The following is a 24,487-nucleotide window of genomic DNA, read 5'->3' as shown; positions in this document are numbered from 1 at the left end:
GAGATGGAGTGGTGGAACTGAAACATAGCCTAGCACAGAGACCAGGGTATAGCCACTGTGTAGAGCTAATTGTCCTTTTTTAAGGCCTGTCCCCCATCATTTTTGTTTCCTTGCATATCACCTGACAGCTGCTCTTGTACAGTATTGGATGAAAACCGCAGCCTAGTGTATACGGGACTACTTTCATGCAACAACTGCAGAAATTCTTCTCATTTTTTCTCATTTTCCACTTCTGTGTGCAGTTGATGTGCCTGATCAACCATCTCCATAGAGCTTGGTCCTGAACCTCCTCTCTAATCACACCCTTTTCCTTCAGGTCTTTCTTTACTCAATCCATCAATATCCTCTTCAGCCTCCCTTGCTTTCTCTTCCTGTGTACTTCCATCTCCATCACTCTTTTGCTCACATATTCATTGTCTCTCCTCATCACATGTCCATACCACTTCAACCTACTTTCCTGTGTTTTCTTAGATATATCTCATCCTTCTGTTGTAACTCTGATGGTCTCATTTCTTATTATGTCTTTCTTTGCAGCCTCATACATTCCCCTCCACATTTCCATCTCTGCCACGTCTAACTTCTTCTACTTCACTCCCTTTACTGCTCATGTCTAAGCTTCATACATCATTGCTAGCCTCGTGGCCATCTTAAAAACCTTACCTTTAACCATCACCTTAAATCCTTGGATCACACAATCCTCCTGATACCTTCCTCCAAGTGTTCCATCTACACTGCACTCTGGTTTATCTCTGCATCTAATCCTCCTTCTTGGGATACCGCTAATGCTAGTTATTTAAATTTGTCCCCACTTTTCAATAGTTCTATCTGCAGGCTATTTCTCTTCAGTCCTCTGTTTCTCTAAGTGTTTCTCCACCTCCACCTTTCTGATGCTACACAACACAATATCAGCAGCAAAAAATCTGCACCAGGAGAATTGGTCTTTTATCTCATGAGTTAACACATCCATAATCAGAACAAAGAGGCAAAAGCTTCAATATCCACACAACATAACTGCAAAGCATTTTTAATTAGGTTTATTATAAAACTACACAATTCTAAATTGGCCCTAGTGTGTGCTTGGTGTGTGGGTGTGTTTGTGTGTGTCCTGCGGTGGGTTGGCACCCTGCTCAGGATTGTTTCCTGCCTTGTGCCCTGTGTTGGCTGGGATTGGCTCCAGCGGACCCCCATGACCCTGTGTTCGGATTCAGTGGGTTGGAAAATGGATGGATGGATGGATGGATGGATAAAACTACACAAGGTAATTTAAAGCAAATCATCAAAACTGGAATTCATTTTTTTAAGGATATCACTTTTCCAGGAGAGCTGTGGTTGCCCAAGCTCAGTCTGATGGTCTACCAGGGGTCCCTCAGTTTTAAAACCAAACCTTTGTTCTGGGCAAACCCAGATTACTCAGGTACTCTCCTTGTTTTATTACTGGAATAGAACAAGTTTTATGAGTGGAATGTTCTGTTTCATCTTCATGATACATTTTCTCTATGGCACAATACCTCACATGCGCAGAGTCTTACAGGAAGGACATCTCCATTAGTTTTGGACACTTCATAACCACTGCTTTGCATTTTTTTAAATTCTTGTATGCACAGACGTAGATGGTCTGGACAGTGTTGCTCTCCTAAATTTGTCCTTGCCACTCAGTGCCCTTCTCTGTCCTGCTGTTTAAAAAAGACTTTAAGAGAGATGTGAATCATGAAGTTGTGTCATTTTAGCAATCAATCCTGCCTGAGAAAGCATCAGGCTTCATTGCTTCATGGGAGTGAATATTAAACTTTGTGTCTTCTGCCAAGTCACCCGTTCTGCTGGCTGCAGGAAGACCAACTGAAGCAGCAAAGGCCACGCATTGAGCATGTCTCACTGATCCTGTTCATGGCATTTGGACATGCGGAGACCGCATTGCGGCTACAAAACACAAAGTCAAATCCTACAATGGCATTGTGCTTCTTTTTTTTTATATTTTGCAATCCCTTCAAGGCAACTTTGTGACTGTTTTGTGTTCATTTGCAGTTAGAAATGCAAAAAGCTGAAGAAGAAAGAGGGTTTTAATTTTAGAACATCATTCATGCCACTTGCATGGAACACTACATTAAGTCTGACACACTTCTGTTCAGCATCTCCTACTCTTTAAAGCCAAAAGAAGCTAAAGACTTTATGGAATTGGCTGGTGCTATTGAATCACGGTGACTGACATATTGTCTCTCTTTTGGGTAAACTCATTGGATTGGAGACACTTTAACCCTTCAGCTGACAGATCTTTGCTTTTAGCCTGAGTGTCTTATCAAGTGAAATGGTGAGTCAAAATTGGTGTAAGGCTTACTAAAAGTTCCAAAAACTCAGCCAGGACCTGTACAGGCTTTGTCCAATCTTTCTTATCTCTGGCTTCTTAAATCAAGGATAGAAGGAAGCTTTTGAACCTGACTCCATCTTTAGGCAATGAATGCAAGTTTAGTACAGGGAGCTTCAGTCTGCCTCCTTATCCAAGGAAGCACATGAAAAGCTTAAAACTGGCTGCCCATTTATCTCCCAGGAAACAATAATCTCCTCGCAGTCATTCTGTCACTTGCTGACAACTGTAGGAGTCTGGGCGTCTTGGCCTTTACTGTACGCTTTGTAGCTCTCCGGTGCAGAGCTTTCAAAAGAACTTGTCAAGAAAAAGAGTGTGCACTGTGCTGTTTATGGTCTGCAGAAAATGTCTTTGCAGTATGCCTTTATCTATGCTGCAGATTGCCATTGTATTAAGCTCCACGAGTGATTCACATCTCTTTGCAGTGGTGGCCATATTAAAGCTGTACCGTGCTCCTTTTTCTTAACTGGAACAATTAAGCAGACTGTGTCAAGTCAGGTCGTCTTTAATATACAGAGCTTTTCATTTAACAATGCAGCAACTGTCAACACAGCAGAATGCACTGGTTACACATAAGGCTAGACAATCAACAGGACAAAAGCAGAATCAGGAGATCTTTATTATGCATAACACCTGATTACTACTAAAAAAGTGCTGCTTAATCCAGCAGTTAGGGTGGCAATAACAACATGAACCTTTTACTTACTTTTTAAGCCCATGTCACATTAGATGACTTTTCAGTCATAGCCTTCATTTACATAATCTTAGTCAGTCAGCGGCAGTCAGCGGCTCACTCCCGTGAAGCCGATCGTCTAATGTGACATGCCTGACAGAGATCAACTAGTATGTGACTGGCTAGGATAAAATCAAACAGGATAGTTGGAGGGGTGTGTTGTGTATGCACGAGATATTTATATTTTTCTTTATTATATTTATCTTTTTTTTTTTGAAAAAAAAAAAAAAAAAGCCAGGGCGTTGAGGGGGTCCCGTTTGGTGGACTCAGGATTGGGTCACTGCTTTTTGCAGATGATGTTGTCCTGTTTGCTTCATCAGGCCGTGATCTTCAGCTCTGTCTGGATCGGTTCGCAGCTGAGTGTGAAGCGGCTGGGATGAGAATCACCACCTCCAAATCCGAGACCATGGTCCTCAGCCGGAAAAGGGTGGAGTGCCCTCTCAGGGTTGGTAGCGAGATCCTGCCCCAAGTGGAGGAGTTCAAGTATCTCGGGGTCTTGTTCACGAGTGAGGGAAGAATGGAGCGTGAGATCGACAGGCGGATCAGTGCGGCATCCGCAGTGATGCGGGCTCTGCATCGGTCTGTCGTGATGAAAAAGGAGCTGAGCCGCAAGGCAAAGCTCTCAATTTACCAGTTGATCTATGTTTCTACCCTCACCTATGGTCATGAGCTATGGGTATTGAAAGAACGAGATCGCGAATACAAGCGGCTGAAATGAGTTTCCTCCGCAGGGTGTCTAGGCTCTCCCTTAAAGACAGGGTGAGAAGCTCAGTCATCCGGGAGGGGCTCAGAGTAGAGCCGCTGCTCCTCCGCATCGAGAGGAGTCAGATGAGGTGGCTCGGCATCTGATCAGAATGCCTCCTGGACATCTCCCTGGTGAGGTGTTCCGGGCACGTCAAACCGGGAGGAGGCCCCGGGGAAGACCCAGAACACGCTGGAGGGACTATGTCTCTCGGCTGGCCTGGAAACGCCTTGGGATTCTCCCGGAAGAGCTAGAAGAAGTGGCCGGGGAGAGGGAAGTCTGGGCATCTCTGCTCAAGCTGCTGTCCCCGCGACCCGACCTCGGATAAGCGGAAGAGGATGGATGGATATTTATCGTTTTTCTTTCTTCATCTTGTAAAACACGTTGAGCTACATCATTTGTATGAAAACGTGCTTTATAAATAAACCAGTAACGGCACACTGCACGATGACGTGCAGTGAATACACTTGACTTGAGCATTCCTAGTTTTCATCCTCTTTCTCTGTACGTTTACCATTCATTTGCTCAGAGGTTGATGCGCTTGCTGCTTCCTGAGCAGCTCTTCATTTCTCCACCGTAGCGGCCCACTTCTTCTCTTCTTTAGTCGGCATCTTTCTGCATTAAAACTGACTAAGTCAGTGTTTGTGTTGCAATTACTTAGTACGTTTTCCTTAATTTTCACTTAAGCTGGCACTTAAGTCTTCAATCTGCCTCAAGAATGATTTACGATATGAAGAGGTAGGGGAAGTGACGGCGAAGGTGGTAGGGATGAGAATGTCGCCTGTACGCATGTTCCACACGGCCGCCCTGCTGGCCGCTGCTGAGTGTTGATTCTGTAGTAAAATAAAAATAAAAAGAGGAATAACCTTGGAGGTCAATCATCACCCCGAAAGTGGATACTAGACGTCACGTAGTAAATGTGTACCAAATTTCAGGTCAATAGTTCAAATGGTTTGCGAGCTACAGGTGATTTAAAATCCTGGACAGAGAAACGGACAACCATGTTAGCGTATTACATAATAAGATGTTGTTGTTGTTGTTGCTGATGAGGGCTGACAACCATAGGAACCAATGAATGCTCATCTGCAAGTACAATGTCTAGAAAATAGCGACGAGGAATAAAGAATGCAGGTGTTGTAAACTTGTATTTTACATACCATAACAGAAGGGAAAGGAATTAAAGGGCAGAGATTAATCCTTCGTAAATTGTTGCTCCATCAGACAACCTGCTATTGCCTGTTAGAAAAAGGGGCAAGCACGAATGAGCTGGAAGATCAGCACTCAGTCAGCTAATGTGACATGGATTGCTACAATCAGTCATGTAATTTGACATGATGCTACAACAAGATTAGCTACTGCAATCATTAAATCTGACATTCCCAATGGCAAGAAGTCGCATAACATGACATCAGCTTAGCGCACTGCCAAAACTGAGCGTCATAAAAGAGGCCCAGACTGGAGACCAACTAAACTTCACGTGGAGATACCCGCTGACAGTCCCCAGGGAAAGATTATCTTGACCACAGGAGTTCCTTCTGGTTTATAAAGTAATTAAAGAATATACAAACTTAGAGCAAATTAGGACCTATCACTTGATAATTCCTGGGTCATGTTTGAGAACAAGTGTTAAAGGACAAGGTGACAAGATTGATTACCACAACTGAAAAGCTCAGAACAAAAGTGAGTAACAATCCTTAGATTACAAAACTAACAGCTAATATCAGTTAGGGAGAAATTCAACAAGCAAAATAGCCGTCAAAAACTTCTTAAACACACTGAAGGAGTGAGAAGTTTGAATGGAGGTGGGGAGCTCGTTCCACCAGCTAGGAACTACACATCAAAAGAGTCTGGGTTGAGATTTGATACCACGCAGAAGTGGTGTTATCAGATGCCATTCATCAGCAGTCCTGAATGGTCAAGAAGAAGAATAGGACCTCACAATATATCTATATATTGTAACAAACATAGCATCCTGACTAGGATGGAGAGGTTTATCACTTACATTTTGGAAGAACAGTACGGATGTAGGTATAATCCGGCTGGGATGACTCCATGTTTTTATCCCAGTCAGGGAGAAAGACTAGTTAATGGATTGGTGGAGTCTGTATTTCTGGAACTGTTTGTCCCCCAGAATGATATAAAAGAAGTGTTCCTCTGGCATGGTCTCACTCGGGACTCTGGCAGGACTGCATAGTTCAGACGAGCTGCTCTGTCATGGTCCTTGGGTGCTGCCAGAGGTTGGTGCCGGGAGAGGACCTGTTTGTTTTGAAGAGCTTCTGCCAGAAAATCCTGACGATAGACAAGAATTGAAGTTGGGAAAACAGGCAAAGGAGTCAAACTGAATGAAACAAAGTAAAGAATTTTTTAAGCAGTTGTATCCATAGATTGGATAACGAAATCTTTAATCCTGTCATACTAAATACCCGCGGGTCATTATCCATTAAGCCACACTGCTAGAAACACGAGATACAATGCTAACAATGGCTCTTAAATTGGCAGTGATACAAGGACCTGAAAATAGCTGTCAAGATGTTACAATTTACAAAATAAAATCACACAAACCTAATCATGACACTCTGTAACGCAGTCAGAATAGTCTCCTTTGTCGGTGGAACAGAGTTCTGCCGACTATCCATTTCTTTTTACTGGTTTGAATTCACGATGGAAAACAAATGAGCAAGTAGTCATGCATCCTAAGTCATTGCTCTGGCCTTTGATGCCCCAGACTGATCACATGTTCAATATTCTGTTTAGTCTTTGATTGGCTCATTAAACTTTTTAGGAAAATTACATTAAGGAAAATTGCTAAATAGTGCTATTTAAATCCTTTCAGAGAACTGAAGACCACTAGGAGTGTCAAGGATGTGTGTGTCATATATATGTGAACTGAAAAATGAGACACATCCTCAAACTATAACGACAACCACAAATTTACTTCTATAGCACATTTTCATACACAGGATGTACTGTAGGTCAAAGTGCTGCATAAGATGTCATGAAATAGTCACCCACAAAAGAAAAATATGTTAAAAGTAGGTAAGAATAATAGAGTATATAGTATCCAAAATAAATAATTCACACTTACCATATGAAAGATATATAATTAAGAGAAGTATCGTCCTTAAATATAGAATTGTTTGTCTAAGTCTCTAAACGTGAGTCCGATGAGAAGGTCAGATGGCCAGGGTGGACAGAAAAAATGTTTAAAATTCCAATTAAGCTAGAGAGAAAAAAGAAACAAAATATGTGGAGATTGCAGGCCATAAGACCGTCCAGCCTCCACTCGGCCTTCTACTTATCATAAATGTTCTTAATTCGTTCTTTATTCTTTTTTTATCAGGCTTCGTCTTAGAGAATTCAGTGCAGTGGCTCTTGTGTCAAGTTGGGGTATCCACTTTCATTCAAACCTCACAGGTGGCTGCACAGGACGTTGATCAGGTTGGTGGTGTTGGAGAACACCATCACAGAAGAACTGTAATAGGAAACAGAAAAGTAAAGAATTAATAATGATTGCAGATTCATTGAAGAGAATGATAGTTCTCTTCTAATTTATGTATATCTAGTTTATTAAGAGTAGAACTAAATTGAAGCTACGAAAAAGCAAAATTAAATAAGAGAGATTTTAAGAGTTTCTTAAAATGTTCTACAGTATTAGCCTGGCGTGTGTCTGTTGGTAAAGTATTCCGATTTTTGGTGCATAACAGCAAAACGCCACCTCAACACTTCTTTCATGCTTGGCCCTTGGTATAATAAGCAGGCTGTGTGACGATGCAGGTCCGCTCCATGCTCCCATCTTGCGTTCGGCAGCCCTGAACCCGACACCGTCGGTGATGTCACCGAGATGAGCTGACAAATGAGGACAATTCTCTAATGAAGCCAGGGGATAATTGAAAAAGTGCCAATGTGCTTTTATTTCAACCAGAACAAACAGTGTCCAAACAAAAAGTGTAGTGCATCTGGTTTCAATAAATAATTTATAAAAACAGTGCAAAGTGGGGATAAAAACAATTATCAATAAATAAATCCATTAAAATCTGAGGTTAAAATCAGAAGTTAAAATGCAGTCTCTCTTATTACGATCTCAGCCCACCTCCGTTTCTCATTCTCTCCAGCTCACCCATTGCTCACATTGCCAGCGGAGACCCAACAGCCATGAGCTCTTTTCGGCCGACCTCTGTCTTGGCTGCATGCATCACTGCCAGAACGTCCGAGGTCGGCTCTCCTCCCTTCATCCTTCGTGCTCACGTAGTCGCTCCTCAGATCCCTCGGGAGGACACCTGCCTTGCTCACCCCACTCCAACAGAACATTCAGTGGGGCGAACTAGCCCCTAGAGTGCTACAGACAAACGCTCCTTTGCAGGGCCCCAGCTCGTGCTGTCTCCTCCTTCCAGGCAGCCAGATCGTATGATGTAGGACTGCCTTTCATGTCCTTTAACTATCTTTTTTCCTCGATCCCTTCCGGTTTCTCGACATCCCAGTTTCTAAACCTCCTGCTTTCTTTCTCCATCCATCTATCCATCCCCCTTCCTGTTGCCGACCCGTATATATAACCCTGTCTCCGTGAGCGCAGCGCCTTAATCACACACTGCAGGAAGCCAATGAAGCAATTGAGAACGATCGCACCCACATGTGCAGGTGCGACTCGCTCCAACTATCTCATTAACTCCCTGCGGTTGTCCAATCACGCCCATGGAGAACGACATGGCTATACAGATTTTAAAACCTGGCCCTTTTTTTTGCAGCCGCAGACCCGCTATACCACAGGCTGTTATTAGAAGATCTGAGGTAACAACTTGGAATGTAGGGGGACAGGCACTCCTATATATGGAAAGGAGCAAGATTATTTATGGCTTTACATACCATTGGTAGTATTTTCAAGTCAATTCTAAAAGACACGGGCAACAAATGTAATGACGCTAAAGCTGGTGAGATGTGCTCAGATTTTCTTTTTTGGCAAAGATTCTGGCTGCTGCATTTTGAACTCACTGCAACCGATTGATGTCTTTCTTAGATAGTCCAGTTAGACGTGCATTACAGTAACTATGCATTACAGTTGACTAAAAACAAACGCGTGAATTAATTTCTCAGCATCTTATGCACTCAAGTTTACATTGTCTTCACATTTTGACCGGGACTTTTCACATTTCCATTTATCTAACCCACTTAATCAGATTTTACAGTTGTGCGGAGCAGGTTTTTAGCTTTGATTTTCACACCCAGGAAATGCTTTAAGAAAACAAAAAATAATGATGTCAAGTAGAAATAAAACAGATATGGAAGTAAGCCTGATTCACTAAGTACAGCTTAGAGATACATGCCAAAATTCTTTTCCAGGCTTGTTTGTAAATTTGTATTCAGAATTGTGAGTATTATTGAAATGTTTCTTTCTCTTTCATAGATTGCATGGAAGATACCATGAGCTGGCACCTAATTTAGTGCCAATGGATTACACTAATGATCCTGATGTTAAACTCCCCCTGCAACTTATAATCAACATGCCAGAGCTCAAGGTAACACGGCTTCTTCACATGTGGGGTGTGTGTTGTGTGAGCCTAATGCAGGTTAACCTAATGTGCTTGTGTGGCATTGTCCAAAGATGCCAATAGGACCAGAAGGGCCAGTCTCAAAGTCAACGCTAAGAGAACCTTTTCCAGCCCACTTTTGTTTTCTTTATTTGTGGGCATGAAGACTTGCTTCATTATGTAGGCATGCAGCTGTAATGTCAAGGGTACAGTCATGGGAAATGCAAAGTATGCCCCTCTTCAATTCTGAGATTTCAATAATCAGCGTCTGAATCACAATTGTGTTGTTATCTCTAAATTCTATAAAAGAAATCTATTCACCTCAGGTAACAAATAATACATAACTGATTTCAATATGTGTTATTTATTTACAAAAACTAAGCAAACATTCAGATTCCATGAAGGAAAAATGAGTCCACCCTTCCAGCTCCTGCAATAATGAACAAGGTATTCAGCAGTCGGGTGTTATTAATGAAATGCACAGGATTAGTTGAATACCAGAAAGTGTGGCCACCTCTATAAAAGCAAAACCTCTGGCAGTTTGGTGTTCATGAGCACTCGGGGTTGTGATCACATCATCCATCCATGTTCCAACCCGCTGCATCCGAACACAAGGTCACGGGGGTCTGCTGGAGCCAATCCCAGCCAACACAGGGCAGGAACCAATCCCGGACAGGGTGCCAACCCACCGCAGGACACACACAAACACACCAAGCATACACTAGGGCTAATTTAGAATTGCCAATCCACCTAACCAGCATGTCTTTGGACTGTGGGAGGAAACCCACGCAGTCACGGGGAGAACATGAAAACTCCACGCAGGGAGGACCCGGGAAGCGAACCCGGGTCTCCTAACTGCGAGGCAGCAGCGCTACCCACTGCACCACTCTGTTCACATTATTCCAGGAAGAAATGACATTAGCCATGACCTCAGAGAAGCAATTAGTGTTGCTCATCAATCTGGTAAGTGTTTCAAGGTAATTTCCAAACAATTTGAAATTCACCATTCTACAGTAAGAGGAACCATTTCCAAATTGAGAGCTTTCAAGACAGTTGTGAATCTTCCCAGGAGTGAACATCCCATCAAATTCAGCCCAAACTCAGACTTTTTAATTCTCAGAGAAATCAAGTAAAACCCAAGTACTACATCACATGATGTTCACACCTTGGTGAGCATGTAAAATGTTCATGTCCATGACATTAAAATTAGAAAAATAATAAGTATGGCTTTCATGGGAAGGTAGGCAGGCGAATGCCCCTTCTTTTCAAAAACAATATGAAAGCACAGCTTATCTTTGATAAACTGTATCTGAACAGACCACAAAAATTGTGGAACAACATCTGTAGAGTTAGTGAGACCAACGTGGTTATGTTTGGTTATCAAGCATAGTGAGATGTTTGGCAAAGAAACTAAACACAGAGTTTCACCAGAAGCACCTCATGCAAAGCGTCAAGCATGATGGTGGTGGAAAGCTAATAATTTGGGTTTGTTTTGAAGTTGAATGAAACAGGAAATCCAAACCCCAAGAATTGAAAACCAGTCACAGAAGATAAATATTTTAGGAGCTCCTTCTTCTTAAATAGCACCAGAGGTGATTACTCAACTGCTGCATCATGTGGTCCCATTCCCCCTTGGCTCAACACAGAATACAAGCAATGTAATTTTAAAGAAATAAACACAACAAAACTAACCCCAAAATGATTGCACCTGTGATAAAATTCTGCAAAATCAGAAAATTCCACAAATCACCAAGAGGCGAGACCACCCACAAAACACAATGCACATAAGAAAGACATTGAAAACAAATCTGTTAATTAACAAAAGTAATATTAACACAAATAAATGACACAAAAATGACATAAAACAAGGATTTGGAACTCCAGCCAAGGGGGGAACCCTGGCTGAAATATAGCAAATGTACACTCTGTGTGGTGGACTAGAAGTCCAAAAGCACTCAAGTCCCAATAATTTCCAAAGCACATTGTCCCAAACACTTCCAATAATGCCCACTAGATGGGGATATACTATCAAACCCCAGCTAGTAACGAAGGCAAACACCAAAAAGTTTTATTTTCTCAAAAATGCTCTGAAACATTAGAACACTCTGTACAGCACAAAAGACAAAGGAATTGCCTGTACAGTAATCCCTCACTTATCGCGGGAGATAGGTTCCAAGGCCGACCGCGATAACTGAATTTCCGCGAAGTAGGGACACTATATTTATTTAACTATTTAACGTGTATTTGGACGTTTTTAAACCCTCCCTGTATTGTTTACAACCCACCATTTACTCTATTAAAAACAGGGACAACTGCTAAGCAATATGAAATCGGTAGATAAGTTTACACTTACTGTATAGCGAAGTACACATAGCAGCTTGTAGGCGGTCATGACGTCGTCGACCTTGTTGCAAAGATTCCTAAAGCAGATTCCATCCAGACTACTGCCTTATCACGTCCACTTGCAACTCGTTTTGCACCCTGGTTAAAGGACACTGCGGCCGTAGATCTTAGATGCTTTTCCTCCTTTTTAAATAAAAAGAATCGATGTCCTGCAGCGGTGTAGCTGTTCCCTTCCTTCAACATATCCAAAACTTTTACCTTTTCTGCAATCATTTGCATCTTCTGTTGGTGCTTGGACACGGCCCCTGAAGCATTAGCACGTTAATGATGAATGAGTGAGATGAGACTTCCTGGTTAATGCAACACTCCGTCGCTGAGCCAATCAGCAGCACACAGGAACTTAACTGCGTGCTCTGATTGGGTAGCTTCTCAGCCATCCGCCAATAGCATCTCTGTATAAAATCAACTGGGCAAACCAACTGAGGAAGCAAGTAAAAAGACCCATTGTCCGCAGAAACCCACGAAGCAGCGAAAAATCCGCGTTATGAATTTAGATATGCTTACATATAAAATCCACGAAGTTGTGAATCCACGAAAAGTGAACCGCGAAGTAGCGAGGGATTACTGTAACACCAAAGGCAGCCCATAGCAAACAACTTTCAATCAGCTATTCAAAGAATCGTCAAAATACAGAGAAGAGGATTAAAACATTATAAATTTAATAGATCAAAGAAACACAAGTAAACTTGCTACTCCTTAGCACATTCACATTGAACCATTAGGAGCTCCCTGAAGACCCTCTGGATTAATAGGGTAGCAGGGAGTTCCTGATGGTGACTGGCAGGAGGCCGTGCCTCTTCAGGGACCACCCACAAAATACACAAAAAATAGCAAAGGTAATTGAAATACATAGACAAAACCAAAAATAAAGAATGATGTACAATATATAAACAAGTAAAAGAATCAAAAATGAACAAAAGAGACACAGTTTGAATTTGAACCCCAGCCAGGGAAGGAGATGTGACACTTTAATAGTAATGATAAGTTCAGGTAAGTAAGGAGGGCCTTGGCTATTTAAGGCTTTATATGTAAGACAGGGGATTTGAAATCAACCCTAAGCTTAACTGGGAGCCAGTGTAAATATGTAAGAACAGCAGTTATGTGTTCATACTTTCTAGTTCTTGTAAATTTCAATTATCTTAAAGCTATGTAAAGAACGATTTGAACAGCCAGTGAATAATGCATTGCAGTAGTCAATCCTATCAGAAATAAATGCATAAATTATAGTTATAAGTTATGTACTGCTAATAAAATTTGCTCACTGACTTTTTATTGTTGGGGGTTTACTAAGCATTATGGTGTTAAAAGATGGACAAGCCAGCCTTTACTAGCTTTACATGCTGATTGCTGTATAGCATAAAAAAGCTTTTAAAGAAAACAGAACTGAGTTGTAGCAATGGGTTCAGCACATTGACAGCCACATCTTCTGGTTAAGATACTGACAGCCTTTGGGTGTTAAGTCTTAAACGCTGGGCCATTGACCTTGTAAGTGATTCACAGAAGCAGGTTTCAAAGAATCTCACATACTGTTCTTTGTCTCCACAGGAAAACCCCTTCAAGCAGAGAATCGTAGAGGCCTTCTCAGAAGATGGACAGGGGAACCTTAGCTTCAATGATTTTGTTGACATGTTCTCTGTGCTTAGTGAAATGGCCCCCAGAGAACTGAAAGCCATCTACGCTTTTAAGATCTATGGTAACAAATTTGTTAGTAGACTTTCTCAGTGTATTTTACAATATTCTCGCTCTTCTCTGGACCTTTTCTAGTGCTGCATACAGGTGTCTTAATTTTCAATTCATTATTTCAATCACTCTAGATATTAAGACAAAATATAGAAACTTAAAAGCAGCGTGGTATTTATTAAATGAATAATAATAGCACATAGAACAAGAAAAAATAGAAAACAAGATTGATAGAAAAAGTCTGGATATATATATAGTCTTTAGAAAAAGCTTACAGAAAATGAAACATTTCCAAGATGAATGTCCTTGGCGGCTTTTTGATTTAGTGATCGATGTTGTTCATGAGAAGCTTTCACTGACGATTAGATGAAACAGTTGTACATCTCTCACCCTCTCCTGATATTGCTCCTTCACTCTCCTGACATTGTTTCTGTTTGTCGCTTGGACAAGCTATATTTATTTTAAAATTCTGGAGCATGTGATGTTACACACATTTGACTGGCTGGCTGTCAATATGATGGATATCCTTGTTCAAACTCTTACGTTCCCAAGCTGTAAAGCAATTTGCCAGTTTTTAGTCCTAGGTGCCCATCTGCTCGCAGGTTATAAAGTAATCAATACAGCTTGAGGCATCATCCTGGCCTTCTACTTTGTTTACATAGATGTTTTAAAAGTGAGGTACAATTCGGGAAGAGGAGATGTTTTGATGTTAAATTGTCCTTGTAACATTAAGTTCATCTTTGTTTGTGTGGGGAAAAAACAAAATCAAATATAAAATTTTAAAAATCCATGACACTACAGATGTTTAGGCCAAGGCAACAGTTTTTAACTGGATTCTGTCCTGACTCAGCAGGAAAGCAGGAGAGCTGAATTAGTGAATAAACTGGGAGAAGCGGCAAAAGGCATAAAATGAAAACAAACTGTAGCGACTGTAACCTAGACGAGAGGTAAAATCAAAGTCAAATAAAAGGCAATAAGTCGTAACCAGGCAATACAAGAAAAGAAAGCACACAATATCAAAATGAAAGTAAGGAATTTTATCTGGAGATCGAATAAGGGGCCTAGCGAAAAGCTGACCTTTTATACCAGTTGTTGACCAAGTCAAGGTCACAACCTCAGAGACCCCACCCCTAGAGATGAGGGACATGACCCTGACAACAGTTCTTAAAGAAACAGGCTACGAAGCATCAGTTTACAGCCTAAATCATGACAGATTCTAAAAGCCAGTGTAAAGAACAAAGCAGGAGTAGGACCACTTACATTTCACAAGGCTGATTACAACTCTCCATATTCACACACAAGAGCAGTTGAAAGTGATAACCCTTAGCTCAGGGATGCCCAATTCCAGTTCTGGAGGGCCGCGGTGGCTGCAGGTTTTCATTCTAACCCTTTTCTTAATTAGTGACCTGTTTTTGCTGCTAAATAACTTCTTTTGAATTCATTGTAATCGACTTGCTCTTGAAGACTCAGACCCCTCAATTGTTTCTTTTTCCTTAAGTAGCTGCCAAACAATAATGAGATACAAAATGAGCCAAAACCGGACCAGCAAACTGTGACCATCATACAATATCTGAAAATAAAGAAAGGTGAAGGTCTCAGGAATGCTGATCTGCTCTTAGAAAAGAGAAAATCCACAATTTCGGATATGTCTGCTATTGCACAATGAGAGCAGCAACAAGCAATGGAATTAAAGAGTGGGTTTAATTAACGACAAGACTCAGTACCTAATTAAGCAACTGGTTAGAGTGAAATTGGTTAGAGTTTGAGGCCCTGACTTAGCTGGTCTTCTGTTGGCTCACTCACTTCACATTTCACTTCTGTTTGGGTGCCATTTAAGGAAAGAAATGAAGTAATTCAGAGGAACGATAAAGAAATTGAGGGAAACATTTCTTAAAAACCAAGTTAATTAAAATTAATTCAGAAGAAGTTAATTAGCAGCAAAAACAGAGCACTAATTAAGAAAAGGGTTAGAATGAAAACCTGCAGACACTGTGGCCCTTCAGGACTGGAGTTGGACACCCTGCTTAGCAGTTCCATGTCTTCTCAGGAGTACAAGTATGCATGCAGAATAACGTCTGAAAGGAAAGGGTCAGAATAAAGTGCAGAAGAACTAGAATAAAATGATCCAAGCATGCAAAGGTAATTCCTGGCAAAGGAGCACATTCTCAATTTCAGTGACATCCCTGCTCCAGTGTAAGATGTGATCCATTTTTTCCATTTTTAGCACCAGTATTATTTGTATCCTTTTGATTCCTGAAAACAAGATGGTTGTCAGGTGTGTATTGTCAGGCGTCAACAACTATCATCTCTGCTATATCTTTTTCTGTTAGAGATAGATAGATAGATAGATAGATAGATAGATAGATAGATAGATAGATAGATAGATAGATAGATAGATAGATAGATAGATAGATAGATAGATAGATAGATAGATAGATAGATAGATAGATAGATAGATAGATAGATAGATAGATAGATAGATAGATATTTTATTAATCCCAAGGGGAAATTCACATACTCCAGCAGCAGCATACTGATAAAGACAATATTAAATTAAACAGTGATAACAATGCAGGTATACAGACAGACAATATCTTTGTATAATGTTAACGTTTACCCCCCATCGGGTGGAATTGAAGAGTCGCATAGTGTGGGAGAGGAACAATCTCCTCAGTCTGTCAGTGGATCAGGACATTGACAGCAGTCTGTCGCTGAAGCTGCTCCTCTGTCTGGAGATGATACTGTTTAGTGGATGCAGTGGATTCTTCATGATTGACATGAGTGCCCGTCGCTCTGCCACAGATGTCAAACTGTCCAGCTCCATGCCTACAATAGAGCCTGCCTTCCTCACCAGTTTGTCCAGGCGTGAGGCGTCTCTCTTCTTTATGCTGCCTCCCCAGCACACCACCGCATAGAAGAGGGTGCTCGCCACAACCGTCTGGTAGAACATCTGCAGCATCTTATTGCAGATGTTGAAGGATGCCAGCCTTCTAAGGAAGTATAGTCGGCTCTGTCCTTTCTTATACAGAGCATCAGTATTGGCAGTCCAGTCCAATTTATCATCCAGCTGCACTCCCAGGTATTTATAGGTCTGCACCCTCTGCACACAGTCACCTCTGATGATCACAGGGCCCATGAGGGGTCTGGGCCTCCTAAAATCCACCACCAGCTTCTTGGTTTTGCTGGTGTTCAGTTGTAGGTGGTTTAAGTCACACCATTTAACAAATTCCTTGATTAGGTTCCTGTACTCCTCCTCCTGCCCACTCCTGATGCAGCCCACAATAGCAGTGTCGTCAGCGAACCTTTGCACGTGGAAGGACTCTGAGTTGTATTGGAAGTAAGTCCTGAGTGATAATTTATCTGGGGTTCACATACACATGCTAACCTGAGGTCACATGCTGCTCCATCTTATTACTATTTTCATACTGTCATCATTAGTTCTGCTCAGGGCAGAGGGTTACAGGATCAAGATCATCACCCAGAAAAGTCAGTTCAACAGTGCAGTCTCTACAGACACTTCCATAAAGCTGGTAACAGACACTACCATGACAGAACCTTCAACTCTGTAAGTGTGGAAGGATGCTGTTCACACAGATTTCCTTTCTTGTTGCCCTTGTTTCAGATTTCAACACAGACAACTTTATCTGCAAGTCAGATTTGGAACAAACCCTAAATAAGCTGACCCGGGATGAGCTTGCAGCAGAAGAAGTGAATTTGGTATGTGAGAAGGCTATTGAGGAGGCGGACCTGGATGGAGATGGCAAGCTTGCATTTACTGATTTTGAAAACATGATCTCCAGAGCACCCGACTTCTTAAGGTGGGTGATCCTGTATCTCACAGCACTGAGCAGTTGGAGGGAATCAGAGTATACAGTAGAGTTAGTGAAGGGCTGCGTTAGCATACATCCACAAAGGAAAAAAATGTTTAAAACTTATCTCCATGCTGAAAAGGAAAGTCAGTAAAAGACACTGTGACAGTTTAAGGTCTCCGTGACCCCTTGAACCCTCGGACCAGATGATAGACACCAGATAAAAGTCCAAAATGAATATTTATTATAAATAAGTGCACAAAGCACCCTCCTCTCCACAATACCTAATAAATCAATAACCACTACAATAAACAATACTCAATCCTCCACTCCCAGACGCTTAGCCACCCTGCCTCCCAACTCAGCTCACTGTCTGGGCATTCCCACAGTCCTTTTATATTCTCTGACCCGGAAGTGGTTCCAATCCTACAGTCCATGATTCCTTATCACTTCCGGGTCAGATTAAAAGTCCTTTTCTTCAACCCGGAAGCACGTCGTTCCTTCCGGTCATGTGATTATGACGCACTTCCAGGTTATAGGGCATGTAGCACTCTGTAAGCCTCCCTACAGTGGCTCCTGGTGGCCCCCATGGTATCCAGCAGGGTTGTTTATAAAAACTACACCGTCCATAATGCCCTGCTGGAATTTGGGGACCTTCCATGCTGCTGGGAGGACTCCATCTAGCGGCCTGGAGGTGTGGACCGGAATATTCGGCCGGCCATCCCTCACAACACGTTCCAGCTATATAACCTTCAACAGGTGTGCAACATAAAGGAAAGAGTAGGTAAAGTATATAGGATAGGAACAAAGCCAGAGCAAATGAATGGAGAAAAGATGAGCGTAGATAAGAAAACGGTACCATTAGAGAAGATATAGAGAGCGATTAAAACGTTAGTAGGTCAGTAAGACCTGGAGAAATATGTGATTCCTGTGTGAGAATGAGCATAGCTTCTTCTGGTTTTCTTTGAGAAGTGTCTTTGAAGCCCCCTGAAAGAACACAAATGGAGGGATCAGTGTGACTATGATCAGGAGATCTAAAGTGTTCTACAACAGGCTTTGTAAGGTCTTTGATTTTAACAGTTCGAATGTGCTCCCTGAAACGGCCTGCTAGCTGTCTCCCTGATTTTACCAATGTAGATAACTATATGCTTCCTACAAGAGACATAGTAAATAAAATCTTTAGAAAGGCAAGAGGCCCATTGTTTAATATAAATGTAGGGATACCAGATACAAGCGGATTGTTGGTGACATATTTGCAAGTGACACTGTATCTCCTGTTTCAGCTCAAAGTGCCCGCTGGGGAATGTGGCTGTCAGCTGTGAAGTGAGCTGCGGACAAGATGTTTGCGTAGATTAGGTGGTCATCGGAAGGAGATCGAGAGGGCTCATAAAAATGGCTCCTATGGAAGGATCAGTCTGCAAAATATAGAAGTTCTGCCTAATAGCCATTGGGAGGGTTAGTGGATTGAGAGAACCAGCAGGATGCAGATTTCATTATTGGAGTTCCTCTTAGAGTGGATGTTACAAGGTCTGCTCCTGGCTTCATTGAGGGCCCTGTCCACATTATGAAAAGGGTTTCCTTTGTCAATGAAGAAGCTTCTCATTCTGAATTCTTCATTACAGAAGTTAACCTCATCACTGCAGAGGCGGTAGAGTCTAAGGAACTGTGAAAGAGGTTGACAGTTTTTAGTATGCCAGGGATGGAAGGATCTGTAGCGAAGGTAACCACATGAGTCTGATGGCTTGTAACAGACAGAGGTTTTAAATCCTAGAAAACTGATGCAAAGACTAATATCTAAAAATGGTCTAAATGTAGTAGAGTATACACTAGTTAGCTAAAGAGCATCTTTCATATTTAGCATAGTACCAAGTTACTTTGTACATACCTCTTAACCTTACAAGAGTACAAGAACATGAGGATAGTAGGCTCAGAATTCTGTGTCTTCCCTCAAGTGCAATCCTATACAGAATAGAACTATGATGTTCAAAGCTAATATTTTAGTACTTGCCTTTCTGGTTATGCCAGATCTTTAGATGATTTCCATCCACTGTTTGATGAAGAGTTTGATGGATCAGCTTCTGTTCCCACAATAATCTAACATGAGTTCAGCTCATTGCAATATTGAAGTAACAGTGTACTGTATGATAGCTGAGTCATTCATAAATGTTGATTGTTCTTCATTCTTCAGAAAGGAAATATGGATGCATGTAGGTGTGTGTAAAAGATAAATGGCTCTATCGATGGACATCCGTCTATACTGCAGGCTATAGCCTGGTGTCCTGCTGTATGGTGCTGGCATGATCCCACCTACTATACATTTCAACCCCAGAGTTTATGACAAGCAAAACTAGCATTTTTCATTGCATATTTCCTGAAACCTGCAGGCAGCAAAGTTGGGCAGCATTCCTTTAGTCACGTAAACTTGCTTCGCTGGATCGGTCGCTTGTTAAATCTCTCATTAATCACCTACATGTGCTCTAATGGGTTCCACTGGCTGGAAAAATCTCTTTAAGATTGGCTACACATTTCTTGTAGGAAACGGCTTTATAAATCACATTGAAAAGTAGCAAGTGCCCAAATGACATGCAATACCTCACATTGAAAAAAGCAAGAGATGCCTAAAGCCAGCAGCCATTACACAGTCATTGGAAAAAGAAAGTGCAGTCTCCTTCAGTTCTGTGATTTTACTAGTCAGGGTCTAAACCACAGTTGTGTCATCATCACTAACTTCTATAAACACAGATATCTAACCTCAGGTGACCAACAAAATGTAAGAGATTCCAATAAGTTTTTAATTATTAAGCATCCATTCAGAAACCATGTGCGAAAAAAGTAATCCATCCTATAATTTAGTAACATGTAGAACCATCTTTAGCAGCAAGAACCTGAAGTTAATGTTTTCTGTTGGAATTTATAAGTCTCACATTCTTTTTTCCGACATTGCTTCATTGATTTTTGAGGGCATCTGTTTATGCACATCTTTCTTAAGATCCCATCACAGCATCTCGATGGGATTGAGGTCTGAACTTTGACTTTGCCATTCCAACACCTTACTTTTTTAAATGTTTTAGTCATTCAGATGTTGGTTTGCTGTTCTGCTTGAGATCATTGTCCTATTGCATGATCCAATTTCATCCCAATTTAAGTATTCAGACAGATGGCGTCATATTTGATTCAAGAATATTTGGATATATAATGGAGGTCATTGTCTCAATGACTACAAGTTTACCAGGTCCTGTGGCTGCGAAACAAGCCCAAATCATTACCTCTCCACCACCATGCTTGATACGCTGTGTTTGGTTTTCACCAAATATGGCACTGTGCTTGATGACGAAAAACCTCCAACTTAGCCTTATTAGTCAAAAGGGTGTTGTTCCATAATTTTTGTGGTTTGTTCAGATGCAGTTTGGTTAACCTAAGCAGTGCTCCCATATTCTTTTTGGAAAGAAGGGGCTTTCATCTTGCCTACCTTTCATGAAAGTCATACTTATTCAGTCTTTTTCTAATTTTACTATTATGAGCATGAATGTTCAACATGCTTACCATGAATATCATATGATGTAGTTCTTGGGTTTTTCTTTTATTTCTCTGAGCATTAAATGGTCTGAGCTTGAGCTGAATCTGCTGGGACATTCACTCCTGTGAAGATTGGCAGTTGTCTTCAGATCTCTCCATTTGAAAGCAGTCCTTCTCACTGTGGAACAGTGAATTTCAAAGTGTTTGGAAATGGCCTAAAACCCTTCCTAAATCGAGGAGCAGCAACAATTGCTTCTCTGTGGCCATGGTAGATGTTATTTCTTCTTGGCATGATGTGAACACAACCCTGAGTGCTCCAGAACAGCAGACTACCAGATGTTTTGCTTTAATAGAGGTGGCCACACTTCCTGGTAATGAACTAATCCTGTACATTTCATTAGTGACACTTGGCTGCTGGCTGAATACTCTGCTCATTATTGTGGAAACAGGAAAGGATGGACTTACTGTATATTTTTCCAAATGTTTGCTTAGTTTTTAGAAATAAATAGCAACATATTGAACTCTCTTACATTTTATTGGTCACCTGTGGTTTGATTTTTGTGTTTATAAAAATTAGTGACAACACAATTGTGATTTAGGCCCTGATTAATAAAATCCCAGAACTGAAGGAGGTTGTACTTTCTTTTTACCATGACTGTGACTAATCTTCTCAAAGCCATAATTCTCCAGAGTGCAGGTCACACTTATGCGGTACTATATTAGAACTTTGGCAGCCTGCAACTAAAAGTTGTCAATATGAAGCCTTGTGGTAGAAATCAACTTCTTAATTAAACAAAGAAACTTATCCAGTAACACAGGGGTCCTCAATCACGGTTCTGGAGGGCTGCAGTAGCTGCAGGTTTTTACTCCAACCCAGTTGCTTAATAAGAAGCACTTATTGCTCAAGTAACACTTCTGCTTCACTTTAGTTGTTTCACTCGTTAAGATTTTGTACCCTTATTGCTTATTTTAGTCTTAAACAGCTGTAGTCTTGTTTTTTAATTGCTCCTTATGAGCAATAAGATGCAAACAACAAAAGAGACCAACATTACTCCATTTAGCTTGTTACCATTTACACCTGCGTGCATTTATCATGCACTATTGGGTTTAATTAAATACCTGGAAGGAAAGTGAAGAGAAAAAAGTGAAGGACTGAGAATTACTCATCCATTTTAGCCTTCAAATCATTTGAATGATATCTTTAGAAAGGGGAAGAATATCTAGGATATGAGAATGACCTGACAGAGCAGAGAAAAAGCATTAACATGCCATGAAATTAAATTATTGGCAAGAGTTGCTTTCTAATTAAATAACTGGGTTTGAACAAAAACCTGCAGCCACTGCGGCACTCCAGGACTGATTGAGGACCCCAGGTCTAACAGGACGAATCTGATAAAGTCTTTGAGTCAGTAATCAGGCAGGAGAAAAGCTTGTCCATCTGCGTCATTTATTTCACCTTTAGCACCAAGTTGAGGAGGGAGCATCGCTCACAGCAGTCTCTTACAGCATGATGAGAATGGTCAGAGAAACAAAGGCTAGGAGTTCATTTTATAAACTATTAGATTTACATACAGTGTCAATCAATGCATATATTTTACTCTGGTTAGTTTGTTTGTTTACACTGAAATGACTTACCGTATATACTCACGTTAAAGTTCTTCCGCGAATAAGTCGGGGCTTGATTTTACTGTATAATTTCCAGTATTTTATAATGTCAGTCGTATAAGTCGAATGCAGAAAACTCACACTATTAGTCCAAGAGACTATGATATGCTAACGCCCACCTGAGAGAGTAACCACGGAGCACACAGCCTTTTATTTCTATGTGTTGTGCCTACGTGACCACACAGTAGTACCCAAACTTTTCCGAAGCAACGTTTGCACTGATTTGTGTTTTTTGTGTCTCATACCCTCATACACCTTTATCGTAAGAGCATCCCTTATCTACGATGGAGCATTTCATCAGAAGAAAATATGAAGCTGGTTTTAAATTGAAAGTTGTTGAAGTGGTGAAAGAAATTGGTAACTGCGCTGCTGTAACAAAATTCAATTTGTCTGAGAAGCTGGTGCGAGATTGGAGGAAGAAAAATTAAGTGCCACATTTTTGAATGGGGATATAAGTCGGGGTCTGATTTTATGATCGATTTTTTGGGTTTCAAGACCCTACTTATACGCGAGTATATATGGTATATAAAATAAAAGTCTGTTTTATTATTTTCTGGTTCTTCTTTGTACCCTTTGGGCTGAACCAGCACTCTTGATAATTTCTGTGTATGTAACAACTGTCCATTCTTGTTGTTCACAGGCCATCTGCTGACTTCTTAGTCATCTTTCAGTACATTTTGTTGTTCACTTGACCTCTATCTGGTTTCCTGATATACTTAAACAGGTTTCTGACATTTATTAACCCTTTATGCTATTTCTTTAAGATGAATGCTCTTATTTTATCAAAACACTTTATCCTGAAAGACAATGTGACCCCTAAGTTGAATTTTTCTTCCATAGCCTCATAAGTTCACAAAGTTTGCTTATGCCCTTTTCATATTTATTTTTTGTTTGCAGCACGTTTCATATCCGTATCTGAGGGCTCTGGCTCTTGGGGCTGACAAATTTTATGCCGAATGAAGAAGTGTTGCCGACGGACACACTGCCCTTCACTTCTCCCATACGGAAAATGGTTTGGGAGCCACAGGGAAGAGAAAAGATTCAGAAGCTCACCGTTCTCTCGAGGCAGAGGCAAATGCATGTTCATTTTGGTTTGCTTCTTTCTTCCTCTGTGCAATATGTGGTCCTGCTGAGACCTGAAGAAAAGGTGGTGCATTTGTTCAAGGTGGTCTCAGCAGGCAGCTTCCCGGTGCATTGGTGGCACCTCTTTTTGCTATACAGTATCTGCTGCCTTTGAAGAAATCTTTACTGAATTTTCTTAACATACCAGGTTTTCTGGACAGACAAGGGCTGAAAGTGACTTACTTGAAAAGAATCCTCCTTTCACTGGTATGCATCCTAAAAAATGGAAATAGCAAAAAAAAAAAAAAAAAAGTACAAACAAAAGCACAGCATTGGCACCAAGGACAAAAGAGACACATTTATAAGAGCTATGCAATTCTCCTCTACAAAATGCATGAAGGCAAACGCATTGTGTGTCCTCTTCATTCCAGTGTCACTGGAGCATGACGACAATCACATGGACCTGATCTCCAGTCGAAGGAAGGGCTCTCTCTCTATCTTGCTCCCTCACTGCCTGTTGCTGTTCTCATGCTTCTCTCATTCCTCTTTTACTCGTCTTCTTGCATTTCCACTATTTGTTGAGCTAAACTTGGAATATATACACTTTCTGTTGCTTGTACTCTAAACAAATGTCTTTTGAAAGCATCTTCGGGTCCGGGTCTTTTTGTTGTCATGTACAGTAGGATGCTGAAAGCCTTTTATTGGCCGAAGCTACACTGCAAATTGTTGTTGCTACTCAGGGCTGAGATGCAAGTACAGTAATCGCTAGCAATTTGCGGGGGACCCCCATGAATGCAAGACTCTGTAAATATGTTTTGTTTATTGCACTAATAATAATACAAAAAGTTGTGAGAGATGCAAGATACAATGATCACTGTGCAATCAAATCATGTGTGTGAGACTGGCTGTTGAAACAAAGGTGCATGGCATTCCCCAGACACAGGCAATTTGGCTGTTCTTTAGTGTACAGTTAGGAGCCCGCGCTGATACAGCGCA

General features: G+C 41.1%; 1 protein-coding gene across 2 annotated transcripts in view; it reads left to right on the top strand.

Annotated features, from left to right (window-relative positions):
• Positions 1-24,136, top strand: part of cib2 (calcium and integrin binding family member 2) — a 66,584-nt gene extending 42,448 nt beyond the window's left edge. For both annotated transcript variants that reach the window (XM_051920863.1, XM_028823355.2), the window contains exons 3-6: positions 9,233-9,344; positions 13,305-13,452; positions 17,062-17,257; positions 23,327-24,136. In XM_051920863.1, the coding sequence (XP_051776823.1) occupies positions 9,233-9,344; positions 13,305-13,452; positions 17,062-17,257; positions 23,327-23,348 (478 nt within the window). In that variant the 3' untranslated portion in view covers positions 23,349-24,136. The remainder of the gene's footprint in view (positions 1-9,232; positions 9,345-13,304; positions 13,453-17,061; positions 17,258-23,326) is intronic.
• The last annotated feature ends 351 nt before the right edge of the window (positions 24,137-24,487 follow it).

Source organism: Erpetoichthys calabaricus, chromosome 17, assembly GCF_900747795.2.
Source record: "Erpetoichthys calabaricus chromosome 17, fErpCal1.3, whole genome shotgun sequence".
NCBI classification, from domain to species: Eukaryota; Metazoa; Chordata; class Cladistia; order Polypteriformes; family Polypteridae; genus Erpetoichthys; species Erpetoichthys calabaricus.
Note: the sequence above shows the minus strand (reverse complement) of the source record. Positions and strands in the feature narration are given on the sequence as shown.